At 30.9% G+C, this 19,804-nt stretch overlaps 1 protein-coding gene across 6 annotated transcripts in view; it reads right to left on the bottom strand.

Annotated features, from left to right (window-relative positions):
- Positions 1-632: 632 nt before the first annotated feature.
- The window catches only part of dlp (glypican dally-like), a 326,011-nt gene continuing 306,839 nt past the window's right edge, over positions 633-19,804 (bottom strand). For 4 of the 6 annotated variants that reach the window (XM_074115927.1, XM_074115929.1, XM_074115931.1 and 1 more), the window contains 8 exons: positions 15,513-15,668; positions 8,977-9,211; positions 7,798-7,954; positions 7,544-7,709; positions 7,319-7,449; positions 6,568-6,842; positions 6,240-6,415; positions 633-4,601 (listed from right to left, as the gene is read on the bottom strand). In XM_074115927.1, the coding sequence (XP_073972028.1) occupies positions 4,282-4,601; positions 6,240-6,415; positions 6,568-6,842; positions 7,319-7,449; positions 7,544-7,709; positions 7,798-7,954; positions 8,977-9,211; positions 15,513-15,668 (1,616 nt within the window). In that variant the 3' untranslated portion in view covers positions 633-4,281. Of the gene's footprint in view, positions 4,602-6,239; positions 6,416-6,567; positions 6,843-7,318; positions 7,450-7,543; positions 7,710-7,797; positions 7,955-8,976; positions 9,212-15,512; positions 15,669-16,994; positions 17,250-17,552; positions 17,692-19,804 lie in introns of those variants that run through there. The other 2 variants (XM_074115932.1, XM_074115930.1) reach the window with 2 other exon arrangements.

The raw sequence follows: 19,804 nt of genomic DNA on the forward strand, positions 1-19,804 counted from the left end.
TTTAATTTCGCTTTTTGGAAAATTATTTCTGGTTTGGAAATCTTTTTACACAAATATTCAAATCAAATAATCGATGAAAAATTATCTTAATGTACACATCCTTCATACCTAAACAACGGATGACATTGCCTTACATTACAAGCTGCTAGTGCTTTAAGCGCAGGTTTGCTGTCCGAAAAAAAAATTCTTTAGGCGCAGGTTTCACCAGAATAAATTTAAGCCATAAGACAGAAAAGTAATGAACTGCCAAAAGAACTTTAAACGATTAAGAAGAGAAGAACTGTCCGGATTATCAATTTTTCATTTCTGTTATATCTTTAAGAACAAAATATACAGCACAAGAACTTCTTTACTGAGGGTTACAGGTTACAGTACAAGATGTTGTTGAAAAACATTCTGAAGAAAAATTGATCGGTAAACGATGATGGTAGTAAAAAGTAAAATATAAAGGAAGTTATATTGCATAAAATAAATAAATAAAAGTGGTTTGAGGAAGTTGCGAGAGTGATTCAAATTTGGCATCTTTAAAGAAAGAAAGAAAAATAGTAAATAATATTAAGTGGAAACTATGTAAAATTAGATCCCCATCACGATATGGGCAAGGAAACAAAATTAAAATGAAAGTTCAAGTATTTTAAAAAACAAAAGCCTTTATGTTATTAAATAATGGTAAAATATACATAGTTAAAACTATTTACAAATTCGCGGTTTTAATTTTAAAAAAACAAAAAAAAACTTAAGTAAAAATTTATGTTACTTTACATAAAGTCATAAAAGAAAATTTCTAGAAAAAAATCGACTTATTTACAAAATTATTATTTTTTTTATTGATTGTTAATTTATCATCATTAATTACTTTTATATTAAATCACACATTCAAATTTTATAATTACATCCATCTCTTTGTTTTCTTAATTTTAAATTCTAGAACAAGAAATTAAGTAAAAAATACAATTACTGTATACTTCAAAAAAAAAATAAATAAATAAATAAATAAAAAATAATAATTCAGACATAGTGATTAATTAGTGATTGGTGCAATGTATTTATTACCTTAGCTGTTTCAGAACAGTTGCATTTATACAAAAATATTTTTCTATGTGTCAAAAAGTGTTCCTGCAGCACACATTTATCTTTGTAATAAAACAATGACTTCATTTTCAACATGGTTCATACACAAATCATAACATTAAATAAAGTATTTTGTAAAAAAAAAAAAATTGAGTTAAAAAAACAAGAAAGATGTAACTAATAAACCATTATAAATTATTGAAAATCAGTACTTCCTCGACAATTTCTTATTAATATTAAATATTTTATCACTTCATTTTAATATTAAATTAATTAATATTTAATTAAATAAATACGACTAGCCAAAAAATATTTCTGTTTAGATTTTTACTATCATCCATCCATACTTTGACAAATTTTTAACATTTCATTTTTTTTTCTCTCTTTTCTAAAAAAAAAAATATAGTAAAGCATAGTGTACATTAAAAAATAAATTTTTACAAAATTATACTCTTATTTCCTACTAAAAAAACTAATCTACTAACGCTTTTCTTTTTTGTTTATATTTTATCAAATTTATTTTTAACAGATATTTTTATTTTGTAAAGGGATAAGGAAGAGAAAATATTTGTTCGAAAAATTACATTCCGTAAATTTACAATTCTAATTTTTCTTTAATAAAACTTTTTTTATATGTAACTGAATGAGAAGATTAATTTTGGAATTTTAAAAATAGTAAAAGGAAGTAAAAACAAAATGCTTGCTATAAATTTCCAGACATTAATTTAATTTTCCAAATAATGCAAATAAAATAAGAAAAATTAGTAAAGTTGCCCATCAATATCATTTTGAAAATGCTGTTTGGAAATTCTAGAAAATATCTCCAATCAAGTGTGAACATTATATTATTTCTCAATGGTTTACTATTCAGATTAGAAATCAGATAACTCGTAGATTGAATTAAATTTTGACTTACATAGATATGTACATATTTGATGTATGATATATAGTATATAGGATTCTTACCAACTGAACACCTGATTTCCACTCTTTTTTTGTGAACTTCCCTTGAGAATCTGCGTTATTTACTAGGAGTTGAAGGAGAAAATAGCTTGTAATGGGTAGAGTTAGAGGATGAAAGTACTGGACTAGGAGATGATTACCTTCTAATCGCTGGCTCCCTCTTTTTTCTGGGGCTATCCTCGAGTCTCTTAGGTGTTAGAGGAGAACAGTAGAAAAGTTTTGCTTCAATTTGACGCCATTTTATACAAAGGTTAAATACGGTTTATATTGAGTTGTTGACTTTCACTCATAAAGCGTTTAAAATAACCCTTAACCTTCACTAGAAACCTTCCTATTTTGTTCAACTGGAGGTGTTCTTCAAATTAGAAGAGGCATTGGAAGGGGGAGAAGAGTGTAGGTAATCACCTGGTACCAGTGTTACCCCATTAACAGAAACCAAAATCGACATTATTTCTGATGTAAAATAATTAAATAAGTACAAATGGTAAGCACGTTTTCTTTCTTAATAATGAAATATCAATGACATGGCAGATTTGAAACGTAGTTTTGAATCTATTCAATAAAGAGACAGTTTACTAACAATTAAATTAACAGGCAAACTTTAATCAATCAAATGTTAGAAAAAGGCAAAGAACCTACGAACATTTCTACTTAGAGAAATATTTAGCTTTCCAGAAAACAAATGTAGATAAGAACGCCCAGATCAATTCTAAAGTCAAGTCCCTAAAAAAAAACATTTTCCAGACAGTCAGAATTCGTAGACAGTGCTAAGTTTGAATAACATTTTATAAGCTGTTGTTTTAGACTTCGCATGTGGACTATGCCTATGTTTTCAAAGCTAATTAAAACAAAACAAAATACATACATTGCAAAAAATAATATGATAATAACATGATGTAAAATAAATAAGAATAGACAAGGTAAATAAATTATACACAATAACTTTGAAATGAACAAAACGGGCACAGACTCCCTTTAAAAAAATGAGTTTAGATATAATCAGAAAATGAAAAATATATCTTAAATTAGATGAAATGAAGGAGAGAGAGAAAAATAAGAGAGCTCTAATAGACTATAGCGTTCTTTTTTGTTGTTAAGCTCACAAATACAGAATAAAGTGAAAATGTAAAAAATCACTTAATAATTCTATATGATTTTTTGAAGGCCACAGTTATTTCTTTCTTTTTAATAAATATGTATTTCTTTTATCAATTAATAACAATAATTATATTATGATATCTGGGCAGCAGGAAAATTTCTCTAAAACCAAGTTCATTATTATTTTTTTTCCTAATGCCCCACATTTACCATTTTTACATTACTCTTTGATCATCAGTCCAAAATAATAATCTTTTCTAATTTATTTTTTCAATTTACTTATTTTGATTGAAATATCTACAAAGTTGATATAATTTCTGTGTCATTATTTAATAGAAAAAGAAAAGAAAAAGACAGATTTAAATAATTAGAAAAGATTTTCTTTTTCCAGAGAATAAATTTCTAATTTTTTTTCTTTTTTTTTTTTGGCACAGCCACAGGAAAGAAAAATTATAAATATTCATTTTTTATTTTCTCTGGTAATTATAATTATATTCAATAAATATATCTGTAAAAATGACCAAAAATGCATTCGGTCGAGCACAGCCTTACTTTAAAGAGGTGCACTATATAAAAATATTGATTGCGTTTTATTATTCTTAATTAAAAAATAAAAACAAAATAAAATAAGAAAAATTCACATAAATTACAATAACTTTATTACATTACTTTTTTTTCCTAATTATTCGTATTTTATTTATAAAAATGTACTGCCATAAGTATCTGAGAGTACAAGTATAATTTTTTCAAGCAGAAATGCATGATCTGGAAGAATAAGACATTTAAAAAGTTTCATAGTAAACATCTGTAAATCCACCGCTGTAGGGACCAAGCAAAGGACGGTACTTTTCACATAATTATCACGATTAGATTTCTACTTTAAATAAATAAAGTACAAATCTAAGTTAATAAAATTAAAAACAAAACTCATACCATTATTTAAAGTTTCATTGAAATGATTATTAACGTAGGATTTGTTTATTTTAAAGCTGTTAAACACATTTTTATAAAAAGAATTTGTGAAGTAGTATGTACAATTGCAGTTAGTTAATTAAATTGCTTACTCACTTACAGATACTTACGGCAGAGCAGAAAAAATTTTTATTACAATCCTAAGCACTTTTAATTTGACCACAGAACGAAAAAATGTCACTTGATGCAGTCAGAAAAAAATGAACCATACCACATAACAATAACTAATGGTATTAGGAATGATATAAGCAATCTATTATTTGGTAATTGATTGGCGGCACCAGTACCATTATTTTCTTCGCTTGAATTATAGGTTGATTTTACTGGTGAATCAGGAATTGGATATAGATGGTTATCTTCTTCATTAGCGCTAGCTGGTGGTTCGGGACTAGATTGTTCTGGTACACTGGTTTCAGGTTCACCTCCTCGTGGAGATAATCCAGATCCTAGTTCTGTCCATCCATAGCCTGATCCACTGCCGTAGTCAAACATCTCTTCTGAGAATGTTTTAAATAAAAAAAAAAAAAAAAATTAAATAAAGTAAATGTAATTCATAAAGTAAATAAGGGAAAATGAGATGGTTCTTGCGAGTATTTCACATGTTACTTAGTTTTTCACGAAGCAGAATGTAGTAGAAGAGTTGCAGTAATGATGAAGAAAGAAGGGAAAGAGGCTGTGCTATTCCTCAAATTGTATATTGGGAAAAGATAGGGCTAGTTTTTTTTCCACTAACATATTGGTAAATTGAGACATTAGAAGCCAATAGTAGCTGCGCATACCAATATGTTGGTTTTAACCAGCCCTCATAAAAAAATAATGGTTAATGTGCAAACAAGACCACAAAAACAATAAATAAATACTTAGTTTTTCAGCTACACCACCTTCACTTAGGTGAGGGCCAAAATGTTCTGATAAAACGTTATCTTCCTTTGAACAACTAGAAGGAAAATTGAAATATGGGATAACCAATGTGTGAGCTCACCAGAAAAGAAGACAAATGGCCATAGTTACTCTTTAAAGGTAATCCAAGCAAGCATTGAAGAATTAAAAAAAAAAAAAAATGTAAAGTAACAAACTTTTGTTGTAATCTAACACAAATTCTTTTACGGATCTTTTTTGGTAATTGATAAACTAGCAACTCGCCGGGTTTATTAAAGCAAACGCATATATTAAAATGATATATTTATTATTAAAACTAATTAATATTTCATGAAAATACGTACAGTGCCGAACAAAAGTCTACATACACCACAATATTTCGGGAATTTTCAAAATAAAGAATTATTAGAGTAAAAAATGTGATTTAAACATTTTTAACTATTGTTACTAAATATATATATGAGAGATGAAAATACCTCTGCCATCTCCCATTGCATATAAATAAAAAGATCGGAGTTCATGCCTGAACAAAAGTCCACATACAGAATTGATAAATTCAATATGTTATTATAATAATACTTACTAGTTAGGGTAAATCTTAATATTTACATATTTATTAGTTTTAGTTGAAACGTGAATATAGGAGGATCTGAGTTAGTTAAGAATTTATTATTATTTAAAATGGTTCACCAAAGAAAGGAAATTCCTGTGTCAGAACGCAGATTAATAGTTAAATTAAATAATCAAGGATTTTCATATCGTAACATTGCAAACATTATTCAAAGAAGCCACGCGAGATATCCTTTCCGACTGAGATAAAAGACAAATTTTCAAGGTGTATGCAGACTTTTGTTCGGCACTGTATATCAGGTGCATCGTTAACATTTGTTTTACTGCGAAAATTGAAAAATAAAACTAGGTATCTTTTTAATATGTACTTCGTTAACATTCATTTTGTGAAAACGAATAGAAAAACAACAATGAAAATTGGATGGGATTAGCCCAATATACTTTCTGATATTGGAATTTAATTATGTTAATAAATCATGAAGGATGCAAGTAATTATTGACTGTGTCTCTTAATTGTCTCTCGAATTGTGACAATTCATTGAGAGTGGCAAGTAATGGAGTGCAAAGAGGTTAGAAATACTAAAGAAAAAGGCGAATCTTGCTGTGAGACTCACTATAGATAATAACTTTCACCTTCATTTTTTGCATGCTTGTAAGTGTAATAATTTTTTGCGAAATTCTAATACCTGTATCTATCCATTCTACATCCATTCCTTTGTAAGCACTTTTTAGTTTACTTGTAATAGTTTTCAAAGCATATATCTGCTCATTAACAAGACTATTTGGCCTATTTACATCCACCACAACTTCTGGATTGTTTTGTTGATTCGACATACCATCGCCTACAACTGCTGGCTCATATCTGATGAATAAACAAACAAAAAAACTTTATACTTACGAAAGATAATCAACATAAACCTAAGTTAACTTAATACTAATGTACATCATTCAGTTACAGATAAGGTATAATAATAACACAAGGCTAAATTAACTGTGCATCAGAAAATTACTTACTTATCTCTTTTCTCACCATTCCAGCAACTGTCCTGCTGTTCTGCAACCGAAGTACCGCACATATGATATGGTAATTTCTGCCAGAAATGTTTTGAATCCTTCAATCTAGATCTTGTCTCACGAATAACTTTCTCCAAACCGTCAGGTTGGTTACCCTGTCTTCGATTATTTTTATTGTGATTATTGTTATTAAAGTGCAAAGTCTCAAAAGGTATTTCACCAGTGTTTCGTCTTCTTCTTTTTCCCAATTCTACTTTACCACATTCAGAGAATACCTACAAGAATTAAAAAAAAAAAAATCATTATATCAGTTTGCAACTGAACTTCATAAGAAGTTTCAGAATAAAATGGGCGGTGACAAATTTGCACCAAATATTAGTTAGTGGAGCTGGGGCCACTAAGTCAGTTCTATTGCCACTAAAAGAATTTAGAGGATCTTGCTTAAAGACATCATAGATCTATTTATTATTCCCCCTACAGTGCGATTGAGGTCTCTCATCAGCACCTTCTTCAAATGCGAAGAAAGGGAGGATTCCAGGGGATAGTACATTTTCTTTACGGACAGTACTATGAATTAGAAAGAAATCTAGCTTCCAAGCGTTTTAAGGATGATGGAATCTCTTGCAGAATGTAATGGAGTCTCCTTCATCATCAGCATAGTATTTGTAGGAAACCCGACAGCGAGTGAAAGCCTATAGTTTACTCTTAATTGCTTATGATTATAAGCACAATAAAAAATAAATAACCTTACCCTTTGAGAAACCTGCTGCGCATTTTCTTGGAAGTTCATAATAGCCTCAGAGATTTTGATATTAATTGGCTCAACAACTACTTCAATGTTGAATGGACCCAACAATCGTCCAATCAATTCATCTGTAGCATCTAAAAATAAAAAAAAAAAATAAATATTAATTAAAATAATATTTAATTATTACCCACAAATATTTATTCTGCGGAAATCTAGAGAGAAACAAACCTATGAATGTATTCCAATGGCTGTCTAATTGTGAATGGTAGGCAAGACAACCTTTCATGACGTTCGAACAATAATTAGAACAAGGTTTAATTTCTTTGAGTCCACTACAAGCTGGGCAATGGGTCATCTTGGCTACAGCTCTGATGCAAGATGGTGTCATTGAAAGCTGAAATTTAAATATGATATTTTTTTATAACTGAAACATTTTGAGAATGAAACATAAATAGTCTGATTTTTAAAAAAATTAAATATACCTTTTGCATATTATTGACAACACTGCTAGAGATAATGAGCGCCTGAGAAAATGTCCTTGTAGCCACAAAGGATCTTTTTAATTGTGCTGTAAGTTTGGCCGGTACATCGCCAAATGGTCTTAGTTCTTTCATTCGCTCACTGACACACTGCAAATACCTGTACAGAAATCAAAAAGATTTATACAATTTACTTAGTACCGTTTAATGTTTAGTTAAAAAATGGATATATATTTTCTACTGCACTGAACAAAGGGGAGGTTATGGGCGTGGACTTGCATTTGGATGAACTCCAATACGAGTCACGTTGGAATCTTAAGATTTTAGAAAAAAGTTGTTGAACAAATATTTTCTGATACTCAAAAGCATGGAGTATCTTTTCATTGTCAATACGCCAGAATATTTTCCAATATTAAGAAGTGAAATATTATAGAATAGAGACTTTTTTAAAAAAAAACACCATGTTATAGTCAGAAGAATATGTAGCAGGAAGATAAGCGAGGGAGATGAATATTTTTGCAACTACACTTACATTTCTGGGCGATTTCCAAACCGTAAGTGCAAAGGAGCTTTCACAGGACTCAACTACTTGGCAAATTACCTCGTAAATACAGCCATCAAAGAATGGGTGTGTTTTAAGTGGAAATCTAAGGCCAGAAACAGGTAATTTATTTAAAACACATGCTTAGCATGGGCCTATAGTTTCATCCGGTAGAATAGGAAACGACGACATTGTATGGATTGTTATGACTCATACTTCGGATTTTGGGAGTATATTTAGGCGTTTTGGGCGAAATGTTTGAGGAGGAAGGGCTACGTTAATGCTGGGAAGAATTCTGAATCGGAATATTTGTATTTGGTGTTGGTCATCGAGCTAGAAGCTCTCTAGCTTTGATTCTTTAAGTACAAAAAAAAAGTTTAAGCCAAATAAAGTGATGTCTAGAGTAATTCGGAGGCTCTGCCAACAAAAGTTGCCAATAAATTTCACCTCTTCAGAGATAGCTTAAGGGTTTCAAGACAGCCATGAATCTAGAGTAATTCCTAATCTAGACTAGACAGAAAGAAATGCTGGACATTTCATCTCTAGAGTGTGATTTGCAGTATTTATTTTGACTTTGTCATTTAAAACAAAAAACAAAAAAATTAGTTATGAAAAAAGAAAAAGAATAATTGTAAACATACCAATCGGTGAAATGATATTGTGCATTTAAAACAGTAAACATCTTCTGATAGAGTGTAACGAAAAAGTTATCCATAGCTTCTGTCAGATCTACCTGGCCACCAGTATAGTACTTTTCCAGTTCTTCAAATAAATCCGTGAATACATAGGAATTTTGTTCATAGATTATGCCATAGGTTTTCTTAAACATTTCATGGAAATCGCTCTTAGCGCTTATCATCATCTGCTTGAATATCACTGTCAACAAAAAAAAGGGATAATCAAATTAGCTATTATTAGAGGTTTTGAATAAGAAATTCAACTAAATTCATTGACTTGCACAGCAGGTTTTAGTTATTATGACCATCTTTTGTATCTTAGCTATTACAAAAAAAAAAAATACCTCTCCAATTCAAGAAAATAAATATTCAAATGAATTTAGAATAAAAAAAATAAACAGTCTCGGATTCATATCAGTTGAGTTGCATGGGAAGGCCAAAAGAGATAAGGAAAGCATTGGTCAGCCATGCAAAACAGAACCAATTGACAGTCAAACCATAAAAAATTATCCAACCGTAAAATTATAGGACTATTTTCAATCTACCAAGATTACCACAGTTCGTGGTACTTTAATCTAGAGTGAACACTGTATCAATTATTTAAGCGAATTACAATCAATTATGTGCGAAGATTTATATAAACAAAAATATATTAAAAAGGAAATAGTACCAAGCATAGTCAGTTAAAATTTAAAGTGGGCGATAACTCCCCCTTTTGGGCGATGGAGGTTTACAGGAGGGCGGTAAAGAGCCCAGAGAAAATTGGGGTTGTTGAAGCAGTTTGAAGTGGCAATGGCTGATTTGTGTTTATCTAAATATTTTAAACTAAAATCAAATTTTGGCTACAAAAACCAATCCCGCAACTGTACTCTGGATTAAGGTCGATTTCGTTCAACGATTTTTTGATAGCATTCCCTTTCGTCGTATTTGTGTGAACGTGGATTTTTGTGCTGGGGCAACGCTGCTACCTAAGAACAGAAATCGTTTACATGTTACCGAACTGCTGTTTTTGTCTAAATTCGAGCCTGATATTAACGTAAAAAATCAACTCATTCGTCCTTCACATTAGATTACTTTTAAAATTTAAATTAAAATGTTTGTTTAAAACGAATGTGTGAAATTGTAATCAATTTTTAATTAAATTTATAGATTTTTAACGGTTAATGAGAGACTGTGGAGATATTTTTTAACTCCATTGCTTTTTGTTTAATTATTGAACTTGAGTTGGTACCCGAAATATCCGCTAGATGGCATAGGCTGTACTAGTTGGCAGTTTTATTACAACTTTACAGGCACATTTGCTATACAATTATTTCTGATTGAGTTTATTTTATTTATTATATATAGTTTTCATTTAATTTTAAGTGTAACCATTATAATAAGAATTTTAAATTTTAATAAAAGTATTTCTAAATATTATTTATAAAGTTGCATTTTATTGCTCTCATTGGAACAGTCTCATTTAAAATGTAAGTTCTAACTCAGAAACAAGATAAGACACGTACGGTACGCTATAAATAAATTTAATTAATGATTGCGTGTTTTTTTAAGATGTGGTTCTGGTTTACACCATCATAGAGTGGTTATATACATATACGAGTATATACTTTATTCATCCTAGATTTGAAAATGTAGAAAAATAATAAGTTATTTTTACAATTTAAGTAACATAACATAATAAATAAATATAACTTCAGATTCTGATTCTGCGAACGACAATAAGTTCCCAGCAATGCACCACATCTCAAAATATCTAAACCTAATCCAGTCATGTCTACTCCATTCTATCCCAATTTTTCCCAATAAATTTCAAAGATGTCAAGATGCTTTTAAGTAGCGTAAATTAAAAGTTAGTAAGCATTTAAATTTTTGCAGGTAAAAAATTGAGGAAGATTGATGAAGGATATAAATACTGATCGCCACTTGGCAGTGCCATCATCACCCTACAAGTGATGGTTACATATCGCCCTCGATCATCATCAAGCTTCAGTGACCTCTTTTTGTGACAACAAAACATAGATCGATAATCTGGTGAAAAGTTAGCACAGAAAATGTGAGATAATAGCAGTACTTGTTAAGGGGACTTACAAGACATGGTCACCGATTGAAAAAAAATAATTTTTTTTGATGAAGGTACTTCAAAAAAAAGATTGGACACGGGTAAGAGGGGCCTAACAGGCGCCCTGGATTTCGGAAACAGTTCTAGTTTTAAATTGTGTTTTATTTTGGCTATTTTACATTAATTTTAATGGGCCTTTTATTCATCGTAAAATAATTTAAACATACATCCCATTTCCTTAGTTTTTATTGCAGAAAAAAGTTATCCCCTATAAGAATGGAGAACTAATAGATCTGTGCCTATCGCTTCCACAATAAGATACGTATTAAAAATTAAAAAAAAAAAAAAAATCTGGCAAATTCTGGTAAAGATAATTGGATCGTTTATTTTGAAAGTGGTGTAAGTCCATTTTTGAAAAAAATGAGATATCACTTAATTCATGCTTAATTTTATGTTAATTTTTTATGTATAACTAGTCCGTGTTTAATTTTTTTAAAAATTCCCATGTTTTGTACAATTTAAAATTGGTCGGTAAATGAAATTGCATAATCATTGATTATAATTGTGTAAGTCCAATTAACAGAGGTAGGCTTAGCAGATGGTTGCCGATCAGTAGCCTGTTATTTTATATTTGTTTTGTATTAAATAATAACAATATCTTGTAATTTTAACAATGTAATTAGCGTCTAAAATTAAAAATATTACTTCTATTTTATGTCGTGTCACTATTATTTGTAAACAAAAGTGGATTAATATGAAGTATATTATTATTTATTAACATGAAATATTATTATAAATTAGTATATTATTATTTGATTTTTCAAAATTGAAATTAAACGATTTTTACAATTGTTTAATTTTGAAAGTGGTGTAAGTCCATTTGCAGCCCGTAAGTATACATCAGTTCAGTAAAATACGCCTAAGACAAATTTATATAACCAAATTACATATTGATAAAACAGTAGAAACATTGCCAGACTTCATATAATTTGTCTAAATTTTATAATTAACAGATATGTTAACCTTTAATTTTCTCGAAATAACAGAAAATGGACTTACACCACTTTCAAAATAAACGGTCCATTTAATCATGTTAGTGTCTCTCAAGACATGTATTTGACCACTCACATTTAACCACGTTGGTGACTTATATAGGACTATCCAAAACTCACATTTAACTTGTTGGTGACTATCTAGACTTAGTTGGACCACATTACACTTACATTTAAATATGTTGGTGACTCTCTAGACTTATATAAGACCACCTTACACACATAACCATGCTGGTGACTCCAAGGTGGTCCTGTATTAGTCCAGAGAGTCACCAACATGGTTAGAAGTGGGCGTAAGGTGGTCCTATTAAGTCTTTTGAGACACCTACTTAGTTAAAAGTGTGTAAGGTAGTCCTTTTTTGTCTTGTGAGTCATCAAGTTGGTTAAAAGTGCTTGTAAGACGGTCTTATATAAGTCTCGTGAGTCATCAAGTTGGTTAAAAGTGCTTGTAAGATGGTCTTATATAAGTCTCGAGAGTCATCAAGTTGGTTAAAAGTGCTTGTAAGATGGTCTTATATAAGTCTCGTGTCATCAAGTTGGTTAAAAGTGCTTGTAAGGTGGTCTTATATAAGTCTCGTAGTCATCAAGTTGGTTAAAAGTGCTTGTAAGATGGTCTTATATAAGTCTCGTGAGTCATCAAGTTGGTTAAAAGTGCTTGTAAGACGGTCTTATATAAGTCTCGTGAGTCATCAAGTTGGTTAAAAGTGCTTGTAAGATGGTCTTATATAAGTCTCGTGAGTCATCAAGTTGGTTAAAAGTGCTTGTAAGATGGTCTTATATAAGTCTCGTGAGTCATCAAGTTGGTTAAAAGTGCTTGTAAGATGGTCTTATATAAGTCTCGTGAGTCATCAAGTTGGTTAAAAGTGCTTGTAAGATGGTCTTATATAAGTCTCGTGAGTCATCAAGTTGGTTAAAAGTGCTTGTAAGATGGTCTTATATAAGTATCGTGAGTCATCAAGTTGGTTAAAAGTGCTTGTAAGGTATGTTAACCTTCAATTTTCTCGAAATAACAGAAAAGTGGACTTACACCACTTTCAAAATAAACGGTCCAATTAATAAAAGATAGCTCTAATCAGTGATTGTGATAAGAAAGGTAGAACTCTCCCCGACTTGGTCCTTTATTTATTACCAACCTCGACACGAAGCTAGTTGATACAATAACATACTCCTGGTTTGACCAGCTATGTCAACTATTGTACTGATAGAAATCACAAAGATGAATAATACTCAATTCTCCGTAAATGTTTGAACTAACTGACTCGATTGAATCTTCAATTATAAAATGATATGAACAATCAGAAAAATAAGATATTACAATTTTTAATACAATAATCACAAAACTGTAACAATGTCAAGTTGTTTTTGCCATTTAAAGAGGGTTTTCAGAGCATTATTATTATTGCTGTCGTTTTATGATAGAGAAAAGATGCGTTAATAGCGAAAATAAAAACAAGACTTTTTATTTTCTGGGTTCAGGGGCCAATTGGAATGAACGGTCGGACAAGAGACTATCACTTTTTTATATACATTCACCTAAAAAGAAATTGGGCTGAAATCGTTAAATGCATGGCTTCCCTCCTGGTAAGAGGCCCTAGGATGGCCTATTTACAAGGACAAATATGAATTAACCTAATATCGACAACAACTCCCAAACTGACACAAAGCACGCAATCTAGATTATTTTTCTAAGAAACAAATTATTCTCGACACACTAACAACTGGTGAAGAAGAAGAGAATTATGTTTGTTAGTGTTTACATTAGGGCAGACAAAAAAGAAAAGAGACGAACAGAATTGTTTAGTGTTTGTTGTCCAAAGCATATACATACACATTTTAGACTTGGAGAAGCGTGCTCCAAACTAATACAAAACAATGGAGGGTTCCAAATTAAATGGTAAGGCAATAATCCCCTCTTTAAATAGAAGCAATCCTGTCCAGTTTCCTCTTTTCATGGATCTATCACTCATACTCTTAATCTAAAGTCTATAAATTGGTAATTGGCTAGGGGAAGAGAGATTAGCTTTATCAAACCGGGGAATAACTACTCTTTATTCATCAGTGCTTTATCAAACTAAAATAAAATCAATCAATTTGTCTACATTAAAAGATTAATCCCATCGTAATCAATTTTTAATTAAATTTATAAATTTTTAACGATTAATGAGAGACTGTGGAGATATTCTCCATTGTTTTTTTTGTTTAATTATTGAACTTGAGTTGGTACCCGAAATATCCGCTAGATGGCATACGCTGCACTAGTTGGCTATGTTTTATTACAACTTTATTGGCGCATTGGCTTAAAAATTATTTTATTAAGTTTATTTAGTTTAGGGAAGGGATTAGCTATGAGGTTAGCATACTGGACTCCCACGCGGAGGTCCCGGGTTCGAATCCAGCAGCTGACCCTTAGATTTTCTCTTCCTAGGAGCTTCTTACAGCTCACTGTCCGGTGATGGACAGTGTTGCCTGTAACGAGAGAACACTGTCCGGAGGCCGGCAGTGCACTGGAAAAAGCTCCGGGCGCTAATGACCTCAGCTGTTGATGCGCCAAAAAAAAAAAAAAAAAAAAAAAAAAAAAAAAAAAAAAAAAAAATTTAGTTTTTATTTAATTTTAAGTGTTACTATTATAATAAGAATTATTGATTTAAAGTTTATTTCGGTTTTCTATTTCCAGTTGTTTTCATTTAGTTTTTCCTCTCGTTTAATAAAAGTGTTTGTTTCTTTTAATTTTAATGTAAAAAGTGTTTAATTTTACCTTCCCTTTTGTCTACGTTTTTCTATTGTAGGACCCACCTTTCACATCACAGAGTTATCCCATCTGAAGTGAATATTTATTTCGAACTTGACTACCGTTCTCGGATAGCTACGGTTATCTGGCGCCCCTAAAATAGGATAACTTCCTCAAGAGCAGATCCTCACATCCAGCCGGGTGACAAGTTTTTCACCGGTTTTTTTGACCATTTTAAGGTTTTCCGAGTTAGGGAAAATGGTTCTTTGTATGGGGTTATAATAAAATAACCCAAAGACGAAAAATTGCATCAAAATGGAACTTCATATTTCGATTTGGTCGTTGGAGAAGACCTGACTGTAACCTAGCGATCAAACTCTAACGAAATAGTACAGCTTAACTGAATGAATTTTAACTTTTTTGTATTTTCTCGATAATGACTTCAACTATTTTTTCGAAACTACTTATAAATACTACTCACATCGATCTACAATGATTATTCGAAATATTTTTTTCAGGAAATGTTCAATTAAAGGCAAAAAAAGGGGGGTTACAGTCGGATTCTCTCCCAAATACTGTGCCTGTATAATTTACAGTCTTGTCACTTCTAATAAAAAAGTTCAATTTTAATAGCTAAATAATCTAATACAGTTATACATACCATCATATTTATGTGCTCTGTTTTGTAGAAGCGTACTTAGAGATCCCAATGTGTGTGAAAGAGCAGTTTCGAATTGTTTCTTACTATGGTAACTGATTTGTTGCTGCATACTCTCTGTACAGCAGGGTCCATTTCCACACACTGTTACCAACCCGTCTGCAACAAAATACAAAAAATTATATAAGTAGGTAATTAAAATTATATTCACCAATTCATCAAGGCAAAATATAAATCCTTATGAAGATTTTAATTAAATAAATAAAATATATAAAAATAATTCGAATAAAGAAATCATGGCCACTAAATAAAAAACAAAATTAATACAATAATAAATCAAAAGAATAATATGAAGAACTCCACTTTAATATAACTGGGAAGTGGAGCTTTAAGACAAGTTCCAAGCACAAGCACCATTAAGTACCACTTTGTAGGTCAAGAGTTAAAACTTAGTTGTAGACATCAGTGCTCGATCTCCTAGTGAGGTAGCGATGGGTGTCTAAAATAAAATTATATTTCTAGAGCGAATATTTTTTAATGGATGATATTTTCTCAAAACTTTCAACTTAAAAAAAATTCCATGTTTAATGACGTGATGTGTTAGTTCGTTATAAATAATGCAACCCTTTAAGAGAAATAATTTATTATTGAGCAAGAGTAGGTTGCATTTAAGGAGGTTATTGCGACACTTGCGAATGCCTTCCCAATTTTACTATACTTCAGATAGTAATTTAATGGTTTCGTCTTTTTTTTTTATATCTTTTAAATGAATCTTCTAACAGCAATTCTTAATACACAAAAGACAATAAGATCAGTCTACAAACAATAACATTTTCTGTAAGCTTTAAAGGTTTGTTTTGTTGATGTTTGTTTACATTGTTGTTTACAGTACCACAAATTAGCGTTTTCTTCAGTTTTTTGTTTTGTTTTAACCAACTGCCAAATTAAATACCATTCATTTAAATGCTATTACTTAAGTATTGAGTTCATTTATAGTAATAGTCAAACAAAGGTTGATATACATTTTCTACGCAATCACAAACTTATGGACTTAATCTTGTCTAGGCGCCCATCTGCCAGCCTTGTCCTTAGGGAATGTGTGAGAGATTTGTTTGTAAATAGTTGAGGAAAAAAAAAAAAAGACATGGTACTAATGGGTATTCTAATAGACATTAAACAGATCCTGTATTGTCTCTGGTGTTACTGTTCAGTAGCTTCAAGATTGTTTAGTCTCAAAAAATCTCTAGTGTTTTTGTTTTTTTTCCCCCAAAGGAGAAAGGGTTGACTTGAGAATATATTTACTTCTTGGGAATAAATTGCTTCATGGTATTTACACTCTTGATTTATGGGCTTAAATTAATCTGACTAGACACGAGTAGTTGAGAATTACAAAAAAAAAACACTTCGAAAAAAGGGAATGTCCTTGAATGAACACTGGACATTCCATGTGTAAAGATAATTTAATTTAACAGCAGTTTTAGATACCTGAAAAAACCTTTTTCTCCTATAAAGGGTCTGTCATTTGTTTATAGAAGGTTTAACCACTTCTTTTTTTGTATCCTAATACTTCTTGGCTTACTTTACATATTTGGTAGCTCTCACTGACTGTTACACCAAGAAAAAATCTCTCTTCAGTCAAGTTTAATGGTACGAGATTACATTATTAACCAGTCAAATAGAAAATAAAACTTAAAACTTAACTAAAATCACTAAAGTCGTTAACAGTTTTATAACCTATTCTAAGCGAATTATGAGTTTAACTTCCATATGAAAACCTGATACCTAGCGCATTCTAGTGTACATTTTTGTAAGTTTTTCGCAGCAATGGTCTGACAGAAAAGAGGAAATATTTTACTTTATGCTTTTTATTTTGATATATTTTTTTTCTTTAACCGGACATTTAACAATTAATAATTTTAAAAATTAAATAATTAAAACCATTTTTAAATAGGGAATTCTAATTACGCCATTTTTATACAAAACTTTTTCCCAGTTCCAATTCCGTGTGTTAAAAAATATGTATATTTACAATTAAAATACTACCTTAAAAATCACACAAACTTGAATCTGAACAAATCAAGAAGCGAGATGACCAATCCCAGGGTGTTCCAATGAATAGAAGAACATCATCATTGCAATGAAGTTTTCTAATAGTGCTAAACCACAATTAAGCTCCACTAGAATGCCTGGTTTGATGAAATTAACTTCACCAGAAATACTATGTTCCAGAACGGTTGTAGTTTTGGACATAATTGCAGTTAGAGAAAGGATCTTTAAGGGTCTCACTTCAGTTACCGGCAGCCATATGCATAACCTTCCAAAATGGTTAATCAAACTTACTGATCACATGCTCAGTGTCATATTTATTTTCCAATTAAATAATCAATATTTTAATCAGTATCACATAATAAAGATAAAGAAAAAGATTTATTTTTGATATTTGTATGATAATTTTTTTATTGCAAAATTCGACAATTTAATAAATTCCTACGGAGGAAAACTTAGTAAACAAAAATTAGAAAATATTTTTCCTATAATAATTAACAATAAATCCCAGGGAATATATATATAATTTTTTGAGGGGCGTTTATTTGTGCTACAATTAGCTCGTTGGCGCTAGAAGTAACAATAATAACAGTAACAAATGAAGCAAACGAGTGGAGAAGTTACCCAGTGGTAACACTCCAAAACATTAGATTGTTAGTTACTCTTTTCACTTGAGAGGAGATCACGAGGCCAGACTGTCTCTTAACGCGTCTTGTCCGGGTAGTCAGGAAGGGTTCTTAAAGAAAGATTTTGAGCTAGAGGATTTATATGAGATTGCTGGTTGAAGTGGAGTTTTCTGTATCTTGTTATTAGCAACTTATGTGCCAAAAGGAATGTTAAGGTCAGTGTGTATAGTCCAGGTTGGGAGACATAAAATGGAGCGTGTACAATAGTTCGTAGTATTTTAAATTGAAGAGATTGAATCCTTTGGTGATTGGAGCGTTTGGTTGAACCCCACAGCTCTATTCTGTACGCCCACCTAGATGGGTTTCAAAATAGAAGTATAAATCAGTCTTCTGTTGTCCAGAGAGAATTTTGGATCTTTCGTCATTTTAAGAAATTCTTGAAACATGTCAGTGTTTAATGTTATCCAAGCATTAAAACTGCAGTAGTAGTAGAGCTTAAAGTTTCCTTTCCTAGGATCAAATTTAATTTCGACTAGGTTTTAAAATTCAGCCAAAAAATAAAGCTGTAAGTAGTTTGGACGAGTTTCCATTGAGGAAGAACAGTTCCAAAACTTTACAACCGCATCCTGGTTGTTCATTTCAAAATGCTCTTACACACGCACATATATAAATAAAACATTTTCACTTTAAAAAGTCACCAAAATACAAGAAAAACCATCCGAAAAATTTAGTAGAAGTTATTGACACATATCATCTAATATATACAAAATTTTAATGACACATCGGTTTTTTATTGGGCCCAAAACGTTCCACTATGCCTCGCTATTCGTAAGATTTAGATGCTTATAGTAAATACTGGAGTAGCACTTTCGTAATGAGAAAAACCTTGTTTCAACCAGAAAAAATTTAAAATCCATTTTAGTGGGAAGTACTTTAAATAAATGTAAAAAGTACTGAATAATAAATTATCTTAAATATCGTAAAATATTTGCTAATAAAGCTTGTATCTTTTGATTGAATAATTTTCTTATTAAAGGTGTAATGAAAATTATTTGTATATTAATTGAAAAGTAATCGCCTATTTTTCTGGCGGGGCTTAACGTCCAACTACCTTGTATATTAATTTTTTACACGTTAAAATTTATTAGGTTAAATTATTAAGAATGAAATAAATGAGGCTCAAACTGGGCCAAGAAGATAATATCGTTGCTTTTATTAGGCAAGACATAGGATGGGCTGTGAATATGTGCGCTTATGTGTAGATGGAGCGCGTGTGGAAGCTTGAGGATGAGAAGGTAAAAAACCTTTTCTAAAAGATAGAAGAAGGTGGTTTTAAAAGGTAGAAGATGCTGCAGTAAGGAATGCAGGCCCTTCCATCCACTGTCCCTTTTAATAGAAATGGATAAACAGTAATTAGGTTTATTCTCTGAGGGCGTTTTTCTACCTATGGTGGGGGGAAAGATGCTGACGGAGTTCCTCTTTCCCCTCCAGGTTTTTTTTAGTTTGGTTGTTCTGTAGTTTTTATTTCTTTATCTCAGTTTCTCCTCATCTCTGTTCTCTCCTCTTGGATGTAACGCCTACAAGAGAATTGGTTAAACCAACAGAGAGAGAGTCTAAAGTGAA

The sequence above is a fragment of the Rhodnius prolixus genome, unplaced genomic scaffold (assembly GCF_049639745.1).
Source record: "Rhodnius prolixus isolate KJV_2025 unplaced genomic scaffold, Rpr scaffold_13, whole genome shotgun sequence".
In the NCBI taxonomy this organism is placed as follows: domain Eukaryota; kingdom Metazoa; phylum Arthropoda; class Insecta; order Hemiptera; family Reduviidae; genus Rhodnius; species Rhodnius prolixus.